A 14,344-nucleotide genomic window follows, 5' to 3' on the forward strand; every position below is an offset into this window, starting at 1 on the left:
AGTGATCCCAGTGGAAGCTTATCCCGGGCTAAATTGCTTGCAATCTCTTCCAACAGCAAAGCATTTTTTGAATGCACTGTGTCTTCCTGCCAACATTTCACAATGATACAAACACAAAGAAACAGGCCGGGGCCTCTGATGGGTTTTTTGGTTTTTTTTAGATGCATATTAGAAGCTAAGCGAGGTTTGTAATTTATGTGTAAGCACATTAAATGTTCAAACTGAGATGGTGAACAGGAGGCATAAACTAATTGGCAAACTTAGCAATCTGGCCTTGAGTACCACACTCTGCAAATGAATAGTAGACTTCCTCACGAACAGACCCCAGACAGTTTGGATTGGCAGCCACACATCCTCCACTGTAGTGCTCAGCACAGGAGCCCCCAAGAGCTGCGTGCTCAGCCCCATCATGTTCACACTGTACAACCATGACTGCAGTCACTGACACGGAGAAGCTTCATTGGTCAGATTTCAAACAACAAAAATTCATCTTGGGAGGCGATCAACAATCTTGCCAAGTGGTGCACAAAGAACAACCTACTATTAAATGTCAACAAAACAAAGGAGCCAAAGGTTTAGTATCCTGGGAATCAACATCACAGAGTCACGGACAGCTCACATCTCCATCCCGGTAAAGAAAGCTCTGAAAAGACTGTACTTCTAAAGGAAACTACAGAAGGCTAAATTCACACAACTTGTTCTTTGCAAATTTTTACAGAGGAGCAATAGAAGGCAGCCTGACTTGAAATATATCAAAAGCTGGCATGAGATGTGCAGGACAGGAAGGTGCTGCAACAGGTATTTAAAACCATTCAGAGTATCAATGGTGAGGTGAGCACAGAGCCCAAAGGACACTAAAAGACAACACCCACCCCAGCCACAGCCTGTTTATAATGCTGCCATCTGTCAAACAACTCAGAAGTATCTGCTGTCATAATACCAGACTATGAAGCAGCATCTTTCCTGAGAGTCTTTAACTCAATTTCCACACTCCGCCATGAAACAAAATTATTTTTATGACTTACTGTTCATTATTTACTTATTTATTTATATAATTTTGAGTAGCATGAAGGGACAACAGCTTTAATTTTGTTGCACAATCCTGTGTTGTTTAATGAGAAATAAATTGAATCTGAACTCTGTGGCACTCATATTAAGGTAATGCTACCTGATGAATTGGTGGCAAAATACACTTTAAGGACAAAAGTATTAGGGCATACCTGCTTATTATTGAACTCATGTGGCATTGGGTGTTTTTCAGGGGTTGGACTGGGCCCCTTACTTCCAGTGAAGGGAAATCTGTCTCAAGACATTTTGGACAATGCTATGCTGCCAACTTTGTGGCCACAGTCTGCGGAAGGTTCTTTTCTATTCCAGCATGACTGTGCACCAGTGCACTCGTAAACAGAGCTTGTCAAACATAATAATTCTCACATTTGTTGACCATATAAGATCCAGGCCTAGAATGAAACTTTGGCAGGTACATATCTAAAAAAAAAAACTCACTGAAGTTCCTGTGAAGCTCTTGACATATGCTGATTATCTTAATTTGCATCCACAGTGATGTGTCATATAACTATGCTGCTTCATCCAAATGAGTCACCAATCATTATTTTTGTAAAATGATTTTACCCCAGCAACCCTAACCTCAATCATGACATTTTTATATTGAAGTACAAGTAAAACAGACCAAGAGCATTTTTTTGTTTGTGACAGTGCAGTAACAAAAAGGCGACAGATCTCTTTTACAAGATTTATTTATTAATTCATGCATCTAGTAAACACAGCCAACATTTCAACTGCTGCATTCCAAATTACACTGATCATCCCAAAGGATAACTGCAATTATAGCTCCAAACGAGGTGACTTGATTGGCACAGGTGGAGGCTTCATCATGCATGGATGACTACATGTTTACTGGTGTTGTGTCGAAAAGAAACCAAATATCAAATATCAAGCTCCAATGTTTTCTGTAAAAGAGGTCTGACCACAAGCTCTTTATATCTTATCTGTAATGTTGTTATGTTTATTATTACGTTATCTGCCCCGATGTCAATTCTATGATAAATCTAACAAGATGATGCGCTTAGTCAAAAGGACAATAAAATTCAGCCTCACTGACAACCACCAGAGGGAAATAGTAGAAAGCAATGCAGTAGTTTGAAGACTGGACATTTCAGACTGCAGACCTCTAAACAATGCCCCACATTGCCTGCATCTATAAATAGGGTTACTTGGCTGCCCTTCCTCACACTGCTCCTCTGCTGGCTGCTACTCTACCCTGTAGCATGGCCTGACACAGTAGTGCACAACCATTCACTAGGGTCTGATGTAGCATGCGGTGCTGGTAGTCGACACCCCTGACTTACTGGATCACATCAGCATCACGCTCCGCCTCAAGTTTGCTCTGACCTCCGGCCTGCGAGAACTTTGCAAAGATGTGGATGAGGCCATGGGAAGCGACGTGCTGTGTTGGAACCTGTTTGTTTAAAAGAGTCTAGAAATCCGAGGATTTTGGAAGTCATGTTTTTCTTGCATCTCGTAATCCTCTAATTTAATATAAAAGTTATTACATTTGCTACATAGGTGGCAGCACATAGCAAGGCAGAATGCTGGGATGTTCTGAGTAACATATTGAGGAACAGCTATAATGTTCTTGAGAGAATATACAGCAGTGAAAATTCACCAGTTTTAGAGATTTTTGTAACATATTCAGTCACTGGCTGTAGCAAACTTGAATGAGGACTGGCCCCAAGAGGACTCGACTTTGGGGACATTTGGCAAAGTGTGACAGTACGATTCACAGGCAGAGGATGGAGTTTTTACAACACTTCATACACGTGAGGTTTGACTTTGGCTTTGATTAGCAATTTAGAAGATGGTTTGCAGAGTGAAGGGCACAGGTAGAAAACACGAAAGTAATCTAGCAATTGGAACCTGGTCATCCAGATGGAAAAGGCTTTGCAACGAGCACCTGACCTCTGGCAGACATTTCTCAGTGTGGTGTGCCTACAACACAGCATTCTTTTTCCAATCCCAAGCTATTTGCAGGAAGAGGTTTCTATGTGTTGTCATAAATATTTGATACAAGGTTTAGCAATAATTAGGCCATTTATCATTTCTTGAAAATAAACCAATATCATTGAAGGAAAGTGTACAATTGATTCCACAACATCCCAGCAGTGGAAAGAACCTGCAGGTTCATACATTTTGTTTATACCAGAAAAAGAAGAACAGAAGTCAGCTTTGATGCAGACGCTTGATGACAGGCAGAGCCGGCGACAGCAGATGTTCTGATTTGACACACTTCACTGTGACAGCACAGTATCAGCCCCAAAAATCAGGGGGAGAAGGAGGATTCATAGTCAAGCACATAAACATACATTGCGAGCTATCAACTAAACAAAAAAAAAGCGGTCAGTGAATTCAGTGTCACAGAACCAGTTTAAGGTCAGCAGTAGGGCGAACATAACAATTACATTTAGTAAATGTATGTGTTTAAGAAAATCAGTTATTGATTTGACACTGACCCTCAAGCTCACTCAAGTACGACACCCAATTTTAACTCCAGTGCTACTTGAAGTCAGATATGCAAAACCACATTTTGTTAATTCTAACTAGTTTGTTTGAACTGGTAATTTTACATTCCATTAATTCTGAATTGTTAATAAAAATCTGTTGGGAGTTTATTGATTGGGTTTTATTCCCTCATTTATTTCATGACTTGTCTGGATTGCAGTGTTCTGCTAAATTATTCATCAGTTAACCACTGTGTTGTCAGGATGCTGTGCAATTCTCTCCATGCTGCTTAGGCAACAGAGATGTATAGATGCATTTATACAGGCTATATATTGCAACATCTCTCATGGAACAGCATACAATTTTGCTCCATCCTGGGAGTTTTTTCCACCAGAGTCCTGTTCTCATTGTTTGATTGCCATTTGTGCAAGAACACAGAACAGCACTGAATGTTCCTGGACAGGTTTGCTAATGGATTCAAGAATTAGGCAGATTACCACACATGTGCACATTTCCACCTTTACTCACTGGCCTACGTCAAGCTGCAGGTAAGGAGCACTTAAACAGCCTACAGAAATCATATTGTCCGTCACTGTCCTAATAATGTTATAATGAGGAAACTTCACTTAACAAAGCACAGGCCATAAGAGTGCTGGAGCTCACTGGATGTGCTGCTCTCACCTTTGACAACATCGCCCTCTGCTGGCATTGAAGTACAGATGATGTACACAATTTTGTTACTAATTCTTTGTTTCTTGCAGCAATCTGCTCTAACATTCGCCATCATGGCTCACAATTATTTTTACATTGAATTCATCGAATACCGCCTTCTACATGAATGTGGTGATGCTAATACATTTTGTGATCTGAAGTGCATCACAAAAAGTATATGGTCAAAGATGGCATGTAAAATTTGGTGGGACTTTCTTTAAAATGATTTCTCATGATCATACATATTTCATTGTCATTGATGACATGAATTTTTATATCAGAAGCTGAATATACGATACACAAAAGCTACATTACCTGCTGTTATGAGCATGCTGAAATCCAATAATATTCTTTAAAAAATTTTATTTTGACACAATCATCCTCAGCTTGCCATGATGAATCACCTCTCCAGCCATGAGTGTGTCCTTGCAAATTATTTTTTTTATCTTCTAAGAAAATAGAGTAGGGAAGTCCAGACTTTATTAGTATTTTCATTTTGTTCTCCCTCGTCTCTCCATGAGATGTTTTTACCTAGAGGCTCGAAACTTCCATCTATTGCAAAATTTATTAGCACTCATGACAACTTGACAAATAGCACAATTATCTGGTCCATCGTGATGTTTATCATCATCCATCCTATGATTGCAATGCCATTTTAAAATTGACCTCTATAAATGAACTTCAAATAGAAAATACTGACTTTTTCAATATGAAATCATACAGGTCTTCCCAAATGTTCCTTTGTAATATAATGAGAAACAGGGCCAATGCACAATTTGCATTAAAACCGCCTTCATCATTATAAAGTCTGCATTCTCAGCGAACTATAAGCTTGAACCTTTATCCAGATTTTTAATACAAAAATCACATTATATTTCTAAATGTAACTTCTCTTGCTCTTCTTTTCATGGGATTTGACCTCACCGCTGAAAACAGAATTGGGATTCATATGAAATCATGAATTCCCTCATCAATATTTCTCCAAATCTGCCGCAAAATTAGCAACATAATACTTTATTAGGTCACACCAAAAATGAAGACACACGTCTCCGCATAACAAAGAAAAACATAAACCTTCAGGCAACAGAAGTCAACAGAGCAGCCTCCCATTCACATTAATAGGGTGAGTACTATGCCAGCTGTATTTTTACTGGCAGGATTCTCTTTGCCATCTGATACAAAGCTAATTGAAACTGAAAATCTACTCACATATTTGCATTTATTGAAGTAATTACCATCTGTTCAGCTATTTGTATTAAACATAAATACTCCTATTTTATCTGTAGTATAAAATATAAATAGGTCCTCTTGTGAATGTGTTTTCATACAACTTATCTGCTACAGTGTGACTGATATCTTATGCTTTAAAGCACTTCATTGATTCAGTGTGCACAAATCAAGCTGTTCTGGGAGCAATTTACCAGGGAACTATTATCTAAAATAAGTGAAAGAAGTGTGGATCATAGTTTTACTGCGTGAAGTGATTTACTTCAAGTAAGATGATAAAGAAACAGATAATTCTGAAAGTGAAACTCTAGACGTTGACATAAACACATAAACATCCAAACCTTTCATTCCACTTCAGCTGAGGAGTGCCTGAGCAGATTTCATAAATATTTGTAGAGTACATCTTGGAGACAGACAGAGAAGATGTATTGAAAGAATTTAAATTTAAGCATACTGTGTCTGCACTAGACAGCTTTATACACCTGGTGCTGCAGCAATATCAAATACATGGTTTTATGGTTTGGCTCAAACAAATTCTTTCCTCTGACAGTTTTTTTTTTTTGGCTCCTAAAGCACAAACACTCCCTAACTTCTGTACAAATTAAAGGTGTGTTCAGTGGCTCCAGTGAATCATCGTCAGGTATCAGCTGTGTGAACTGCCTGTGGATGGTCCCACGCTGTCATTCTGTCCCTCTTCCTCCTCCGCAGAGTCCTCAGAGCTGTTTACCACTGCAGCACTGAGAGAATGGAGCTCCTCCAAAACAGACAGGAGTCTCTCTGACAGGATAGAGACAGGCCATTGGTCAGATCAGTCATGTCTGAGTAAATGTTAAGCGTCTGACGCATGAGAAGTTAAGACAGTATTTACCGTCTGCAGTTAGTTGGACTCTTGGTCCCACGTGGCAACTCCTCTCTGAAGGTTTTTCTCGAGGTACAGCAGGATTTTGTAGCACTTGTGTGTGAGTGCTTGTGTACTCGCTCATCAGTCCTTTCTCAGCAACAGTGGCCTGGAACAGATTGAGGACACAGGAGGTCACCAGCACATGAAGACAGAAACAATATTTTTCAGCCTGTATTTTTCAGATGTCTTTTGCTTTAAAAATTCTTACCAGCTGTAGGTTTTTGTGTTTCTCCATCTCCATCGGTTGTTTATTCTGGACATCCCTCTTTGTGTGTCCGTGCCCCAAATGTTCTCTCATCTCATCCTGTTTCCTTGCTGCTTCTCTCTCAAAGTGCCGCAAAGTCATAACTGCAAGAGACAATACAGACAGATCAAAAGCCACAGGGAAATGTTGCTATATATACTGTGTAAACAATGCCAATCCTATTAGATCACAGACTGCATTACAGATATGACTTCAGCCCCCCTATGTCAAGCTGCTGTGGGCTGAAATAGCATGGTGCTAATCCTGCTACCTGCTTTGGTGTGCTCTCGTTTGGCAGTATTGACTTGAACTTCCATCTCTCTGAGCTTCTCAGCACAGCGATCCTCAATCTCAGACATTCTCTCCTGCAGAGCTGAAGGGGAACAAATAATACACCACTCTTCAATGCAGCATCTCACACAATGACAAACACAATCTAATGCTGTATATGTTACCTTGGGAGACAAACTGGATTTTATTATATGTGCAAGCGAATTCTCATAGACAGCAAGACCTTCAAAGAAAGGGATCTGATTGAATCAGTATGAGATTTAACAATTACAATGCAACCACGATAGCAACATAGCAGGGTGGTAGTAGCCTAAAGGTCAGAAAAAAACAAATCACTTCTACTTAGTTTTTAAATTACAGCTGGTGGCAAATATTTGTTTATCATTTTTTCAGTAAAGGTAGAGAAATATACAGTGAACAAATGTAAGACCTGGCATTTAAAGGATATTAAATCCAACAATGTGGATAGCATGTATACGAAAGGACTCGCTCATTGTGACAAACCCACAGAGAAAGTCATCAGCCGACTCTTCGGTTCCCCTCAGTTCTGCAGAGCTTCATGGCAACTTTCAGGTCATTGTTTGTTTGTTTTTGTTCTGTCCCCAACTTTTGTGGTTGACTTTCACTGCTCTCATAGTGTTGTTGTCAGCTGTAGCAAAAATGCTTTAAACCACCGACGCTACCTTACATGCCTGGCACAAAATGTCTGACTGACACAGTAAGTGACAAGCTGGTGGTGCATTTAACAGTTAAAGAGGCAAATATTTCCCTTGTACATAGGTGGAAAGAAAGTGAATACTAAACTTGGACAAACACAACTACAGATGAATGTTGCACAGTGACAGCTGGATGTCTGCCATATTAACCAAATGACCAAATGACCAAAGCCTCATATTATTTTCAAATAAACATTACAAAGCATTTTTACACAAAACAAATAATGCGAATTTTGTCAGGCATTACTTACATTAAAAGTGCAATAGGGTGGAATATTTTAATGGCCAGTATGAACAGGAGAACTGATTACTGCAAGCAAACTCAGTTTCAATGTTCATATGGGTACTTGACTATTGTTTTAAGACTTGGAAAAATTGTGCTCTTATCCTTTGAAGCACCTTTAAAGCTAAGACGTTTCCTAAGTGGCTACATAGAATCCATGAACCCACTAGGACAAAACATTTTAGGGAAACTCAGTAACTCTCCCTGTCAAGGTGCTCTTGAGCATTTAATCTCCAACTGCTCCAGTGAAGCTACCAAGCAGACAGATGTGGCCAGGTGTGAAAATGTGGAGACTGTGACGAAGGGCATTTCTGAAAAAGAGTTTGCTTTCCCCTGGATAAGTCAAGGTTGAACAACAGTCATGCGGCAGCCGCTGCCTCACCGTGTTCGCTGTGCTCCTGCTGCCTGAGCAGCTCAGAGCGGACTTTCTCCAGGTTGACATTGCTCTCATCCAGCTGGGCCTGAATCTGCTGAAGGCTCTGCTCGGCCTCCTCTCTGCCAACCACAGCCTGTCGGACCTCCATCAAGCTCTGCTCCAGCTTCTGCTGCTGCTGCCTTAGTTTGCTCTCATCTAAGGAAAATGTACAAAGCTAAAGTGAGAGGTACACATCACCAAAACATAGATCACCAACAGGAAATGCATAAAAATAAGGTGTTCTGTGAACTGTAAGAGTGCTCACACTGTTCTTTTAGATCAGCCAGAGTTTTATCGATGAGCTCCGGGGTTCTTTTGAGCTCCTGTGTGAGCTTGTCTCTCTCTTCACGCACCAAACTAAGCTCTGTCTGGAGGTTTGTGATGCTGCAGGGCAACACAGACAAGATGGCAGAACAAATAAAGAAGCAGAGAGTCAAGCAGAGAAGCAGAGAATCAACTGCACAGCGCATAACAAAGAAAGCCAAACTGTAAATAGACAGAAAGCAAATGTTTTACATGGAGACTAATAACCCCAGACAACACCGACTTTGTATACAATTGTCATATTGTAATATACTGACAATCTATCAGAAAACAATTCTCATTAAGATCATGATACTGATTTCAACCATAATGTCTAGCCTTATGTCAGAATTTAATAAAGCTGCATTTAGGCATGTTTCGCAAAGCAATATACCTATTCAAACATTAGGCTCTTGGCAGTTCTTTGAATTAGGGTACTATTTCTCTGCATTAATGCTGAAAGTTTTGTTTGTTGAAATGAATATTTATTTTTTCCAGTAATGATGTATTTTAATCACTTAATCAGCAAATATGCAAACAAAATGCAAAAAGATGCTGGACATTCTTCAGTTCATTTTTAAAAAACAAACATTTTGAAACTGGAGACTGCCGATCAGAATTAGCAAGCGCTTTTATAGCATCACTCTGGGCTCCCGAATAATTGCAACATGCATGAAGCATTGCCTTTATCATTATGAAGTAAATGACTGTGATCACTTCATTGAAAAACATAATTGGCAGTTAATTGCAGGTATAAACAAAATGGTAGATGAAATTCTCTGTAAAGCGAGACACAAAAAGCTGCCTTTTGCACAGGTTAAGTAAAGACTGTTTAGGTGCATTCAACACGTAAAAATGACACGCGAATGTGCAACCTCATACCTGTCTGCAACCTGTTCTGCCTGTTTACTGGCCTGATGAACTCTGTGCAGAGCAGCTCTCCTCATGACTAAACCTGAAAGTCAAAAACACTGTAATGGATTTTCTTTACCAGACAATTGCAATTCAAACTGATGCACTGCAATCAGTACATTAAGCTCTGTCATAATAGCACCTTGGATTGTCTCCACTCGTCCCCTAGCGAAACTTAACCTCTGGGTTAAAGTGTTGAGCCTTGTTTGAGCTGCATCCACTTCTGCCACCTTGTCTTCAAATGCCAGACTGAACCTGTGAGGCACAGCCAGAATGTGTGAAAATACTGCAGTCCAACTGTCATGAAACTAATGAAACATTGAACAGGAACAATTATTTTACAATTCCTTTCCTTCCTGCTAATTTATTAACCAATCCTCTCATTTTTGAATTTAGTTAAAATATCTCTTACCTATGCACTGCTTCTGTAAGAGTTTTAAGCTGAGCCTCTGCTTTTTGATTCTGTGACTTCAGCTGTGAATTTTCCTTGTGAGCCTGTACCAAGTCCTGTTTCAGTGTCTGCGAAGGAAACACACATCCATATAATAAAGTATGTCACACAAATCTACTGTGATGCTCAGTTTTGAGAATGTCTTTGGTCCCAGCCGCTGTTATTAAAACTACAACCGCTACTGGAACCTAGCAAAGTTTTCATCAAGTCAGCATTCTGTGCGTTGGTACAAACGTTTGAGCGTTCATCACTTTCCTAAGCGGCCCCACATTTATTGTGCATCATCAAATTTTCAGACAGCCACGTAAATCACATCAGTTGCTCTGGTACTAACCTCCTTTTCTACTCTCTCCAGATGCAGCTGAGCTATCCTGTCATCTAAAGTGTGTTGGAGCACACTAGCCTGGTGCTGCTCCTGTTCAAGTTGCTGCTCCATGGATCTGACCTAAAACACAGAACCACAATTTAAACACAGTTTCCTACACAGTGAGCATGACTGCACTGTGGTATACTAGCTGATGACTGTTTTCACACTTTTGAAAGAAGTTTGTCCTTTTCCCCTCTTAGCTCAATGTCCTTTGAGCGAAGCTGGACACATAACTTGAAAACTTTCTCTCTCCAGAGCTGAAGCACTTGAAGGCCTTCAGATCCATTCTTCACCAGTGGGTCTGTTGAGGTCTATTGAAACATACACATGTATGGTAAATACATATACACCTTAACACTACTGCTAACAAATTAGCTTTGATATTCTTCCAAAGCATACTAAAAGGTTTCAAATTCCTGTCATCCCACAGCTATACTATCACAACACCAGAAGTGTTTTCACATAGTCTTCTCCTCTTCATGTAGCCATCATCAGAATCTAAAGAATAGAAGTTGTTCAGTGAGACCAATACCTATCTCAAGGAAATTTCAAGTTTCTGTTTGTTTGTTTCAAACAAACCAAAATGCACTTCAAAAGAAAGAAAAATGCTCTGACACCTGCAGAATCATATTGTATATTTATTTGGATTCTTTCCCTCAGGTCAAGAGTTCAGTCACTTGAATTAGACCTGTAGGGCTTTGCCATCCTGTCTTGAGTCACTACATTATCAGTCTCAAAAACTGTAGCCTGCATGAATATCTTCAGGATCCATGAAGTGCATCCCAACTTTAGACTTTCGACTCAAAGAAAGCAGTGGCTCAGCAGTGTTATAAGCACAGACATGTACTTTGCATTACAATGTAAAGAGCAAACATTCACCTTCTTCAGCATTTTCTCTTCTTGGAGGGTGAGTATCTCATTCACAGAATTAAGCCTGACTGTTAGAAGCTCTGCGGTCATCTGAAGAGCTGCTTTCTCTTTGTTCAGCCTCTAATAAATGGTGAATATAAGAATAAAAAAATACACATGTAGTTATCACAACATACATTTAATTCATAGATTTAGACACGTATTTGCTCCACAAATCTTTCTTTAACCTGCTAAGTTAGTGCAAGATTTTAAGTTAGAATAAAGCATTTACTTAACAGTAGGCTGATTGCAATCAATACTGTCTGTATTGCCTTCACCTCAACAGTGTCATTTAATCGCTCCTTCTCTCCTTTCTCTGGGGCAAGCTGGCCGATGTAATTTCTGAGGCTGTGCAGTGTTGCTGATTGTGTCTCAAAAGCTTGTCCCATTTGGCTGAAAAACAAACCACACCCCCCCCAAAAAAAATCTGTGAATCTGACCACAAAGTGCTATAGCTGTTTAGCTTTCTTCAATTTTAGATTGAATGTGGCACCTGAAATGTTCTTTCAGCCCATCTCTCTCAGTAGATACCTCCATCAGAGTGCGTTTTAGCTGCAGCACTTCTGAAGTCATTGATTGAAGTTTGTCTTGTAGTTCACTGTTTGTTTTCCTTGCTGCGTCCAACTCTGCACGATGGGAGGCATTTTGCTGTTTTAACTGAACGTGAAGAAACAATCGAAACTTCAAGACATGTCGAAACAATGATGTAATATTTCACTGACCTCCAAGGAGATCAAGGTGAAAAGAAGGTCAGAGTTACAGGTGGGCAATCTGATGATTTTAGATTGACCTTAAAGGCATCTTTTCAGGCAAGTCATAGAGATTGCAACATTTAATGTCCTTTTTCTTCTGTTTCCAGATTTCACATAACCTTGTTGACCTGCAGATGTGTGCTAGGTGAACAAACCAATAGAATGATGCAGCCAAACAGATAACTATGTTGACTGGACAAATTACTTCACGTGGCTGTTCCTTGGATGGCATATTGTATACAATGACCAAACAAGTTTACATATAACCTACAGGGCTTTAAAAAAAAAAGCTTGCAATTTACATTGTGATTGAGACTAAACAGACTGTGATCTTATTGTTGGCCAAATCGCCCACCCTTGTTCTGAGTTAAGGGTCAGTAACAGAAAAGCACTCTGCTACATGCTCAGTGTTCTGCTCAGAGATATTTCAGCTAAGCAGATGCCTTGCTGTCATGGGTGCTTGGATGCAGGGCCTTGACCTGAACAAGGTTTATAAGGGTTTAAATTTCCTTGCAGTGATTGTACTACACACCTCTGCCTCCTGCTTCTTGTGCATTTCTTCCAGTTGTTCTGACAGTCTAAGTGTCTGCTGTTTAGTCTCCTCCTCAGCCTGTAACCTGCACATTTCAGCCTTCAAAGCAAGCTCCCGGGCCTCCTCTTTGCTCCTCTCTACATCTCTCCTCAGCCTTGAAATTTCCTCAGCAGACTCTTCCTTTAGTCTTTCAAGCTGCAAGAAACACAAATGTTAAACAATGAACAATCTTTTTATATGTTATCAGTGATAGAGAAGCCTTCTAAATTAAAACTGGCAGCTGATGGTAAGCTATTACTAAGACTACAAGATTACTAAAACTCCAAACAGGCAAAATAATTTACAAGACGTCAGTAATTCTCAAATGATTTTTGTCAGCAGTGTGGAAATGAAATGTTTTGTAAGTAAATAGTATTACCTGTGAGCTTATTTTCTCCTTGTGTGCAATGTTGTGAACAAGGTCCTCTCTGATTTGGCTGAGTTCAGTCTTAGCTTTGCATAGCTCTTCATGCAATGCTTTCAGCTTATGGCTCTGTCTGTAATACAAAGGTCAAGCCATGTTAAGCTTGTTCAAAATGAATCATCACTAATCTTTGAAATGTTTAGTTACACAGAGAATATCAGACCATACTATAAGATGACTTGATTGAATAACAACATAAGGATATCTCTGACCTGTTCACAGTGCCATCTCTGTCTCTCATCTCTTCCCTGCATATCTTTGATTCGTCCTCCAGGGTCTTCACCTGCCTCTTCAGCCTCTCAGCTTCTCCCTTGTGCTTCTCTGCCTCAAGACGCCACTCTGACTCCCATCCGGACCACTGTTCACTTCTCTCTGCACATCTGTTTGCGAAAGAGGGAATGTTTATATTTCCAATATGCCCCAAAACTGACAGGTAGTAATTTTGACCATATAAAACACACTGTGGGATACCTTGTCCTAAGGTTTGATGGGTTATCCATAGGGATCCTTCCTCTTATGCTTTCTCCTTGTAACATCATCCTCTGATTTTCCTTCCTCAGCTCCAAGATTTCTTGTTGGGCCTGACTAATGACAAGCCATGGATTGGCAGCACTGGGATCCCCTAACGGTGCTGATGTTACGCCTTGGTTTATCAGGGGAATGGGTGGAGTTGTGCCGGGTATTTGAACGCCTCTGTGTGGTCCAGCAAACTGGACACTCGACGTGAAATGCGATGGGGGTACCAGGTCTTTCTGGATGTTCCCTAAATAATATAAAATAATGCTCGTTTTTGCACACTATTCATGTGTATCTCTATACCAATACGACGTTTCCGATGTTTCCTAAGTAGAGTTTTTCATACTGAGCTTTCAAGGAAGTTACCAAGATAAACATGACAAACTTTTCCCTCAGAATACAAGCTTCTTTTCTTGTTAACAACTGATTAACGATTAGCTGACAAACGCAGACTAAGCATGTTAGTGTGGAACAGTCAGGCTAACGTTAGCTTGCTAACATTATTTTAAACTCAACATTTCCTTGAAGTTACAAGTATATGTCAACCAAACATGCGGCTAGAACAGGCAACTTACTTGAAACCGCTGGTGAGGTGAAATCTGTGGGTACTATGAGCCTTTCCTTTCCCAAGTTATGTCCCTCCATGTTCAAGATATATCACTGGGAACTGGAAACTCACAGGAAAACTGTACGACGCTGTTGGCATTCACTGTTAACGTTTGTTCTCCCGCGAGTCACGTCATTCGTCGTTGCCTTAGTGACGTGACACAGCGGTAACCCCTAGAGCTCCGCGTTTGGATTGTTTTTGTCGTCCAACTTTTAACTCCTAAAC

General features: G+C 40.1%; 1 protein-coding gene across 1 annotated transcript; it reads right to left on the reverse strand.

Annotated features, from left to right (window-relative positions):
• Positions 1-5,228: 5,228 nt before the first annotated feature.
• Positions 5,229-14,298, reverse strand: cchcr1 (coiled-coil alpha-helical rod protein 1). The gene is made up of 19 exons (XM_046410783.1): positions 14,088-14,298; positions 13,468-13,759; positions 13,209-13,376; positions 12,952-13,069; positions 12,534-12,728; positions 11,743-11,906; positions 11,528-11,642; positions 11,220-11,330; positions 10,508-10,651; positions 10,308-10,418; positions 9,935-10,041; positions 9,665-9,777; positions 9,493-9,565; positions 8,573-8,691; positions 8,275-8,463; positions 6,874-6,975; positions 6,567-6,706; positions 6,326-6,464; positions 5,229-6,234 (listed from the first exon to the last, which is right to left on the reverse strand). Exons 1-19 carry the CDS (start codon positions 14,155-14,157, stop codon positions 6,101-6,103), a joined length of 2,604 nt encoding a protein of 867 aa, XP_046266739.1. The 5' UTR covers positions 14,158-14,298; the 3' UTR covers positions 5,229-6,100.
• Positions 14,299-14,344: the final 46 nt, after the last annotated feature.

The sequence above is a fragment of the Scatophagus argus genome, chromosome 14, assembly GCF_020382885.2.
Source record: "Scatophagus argus isolate fScaArg1 chromosome 14, fScaArg1.pri, whole genome shotgun sequence".
NCBI classification, from domain to species: domain Eukaryota; kingdom Metazoa; phylum Chordata; class Actinopteri; family Scatophagidae; genus Scatophagus; species Scatophagus argus.

Bases quoted from the DNA above. Each gene is read 5' to 3' on its own strand.
- cchcr1 (XM_046410783.1), bottom strand. From the start codon at position 14,157: ATGGAGGGACATAACTTGGGAAAGGAAAGGCTCATAGTACCCACAGAT. The intron at 6,976-8,274 runs GTGAGGCAGCGG...GTTCCCCTTCAG, and splicing joins GCAGGAGCACAGCGAACACG to CTCTGCAGGAGAGAATGTCT. The intron at 6,235-6,325 runs GTAAATACTGTC...CTATCCTGTCAG, and splicing joins AGTCCAACTAACTGCAGACG to AGAGACTCCTGTCTGTTTTG.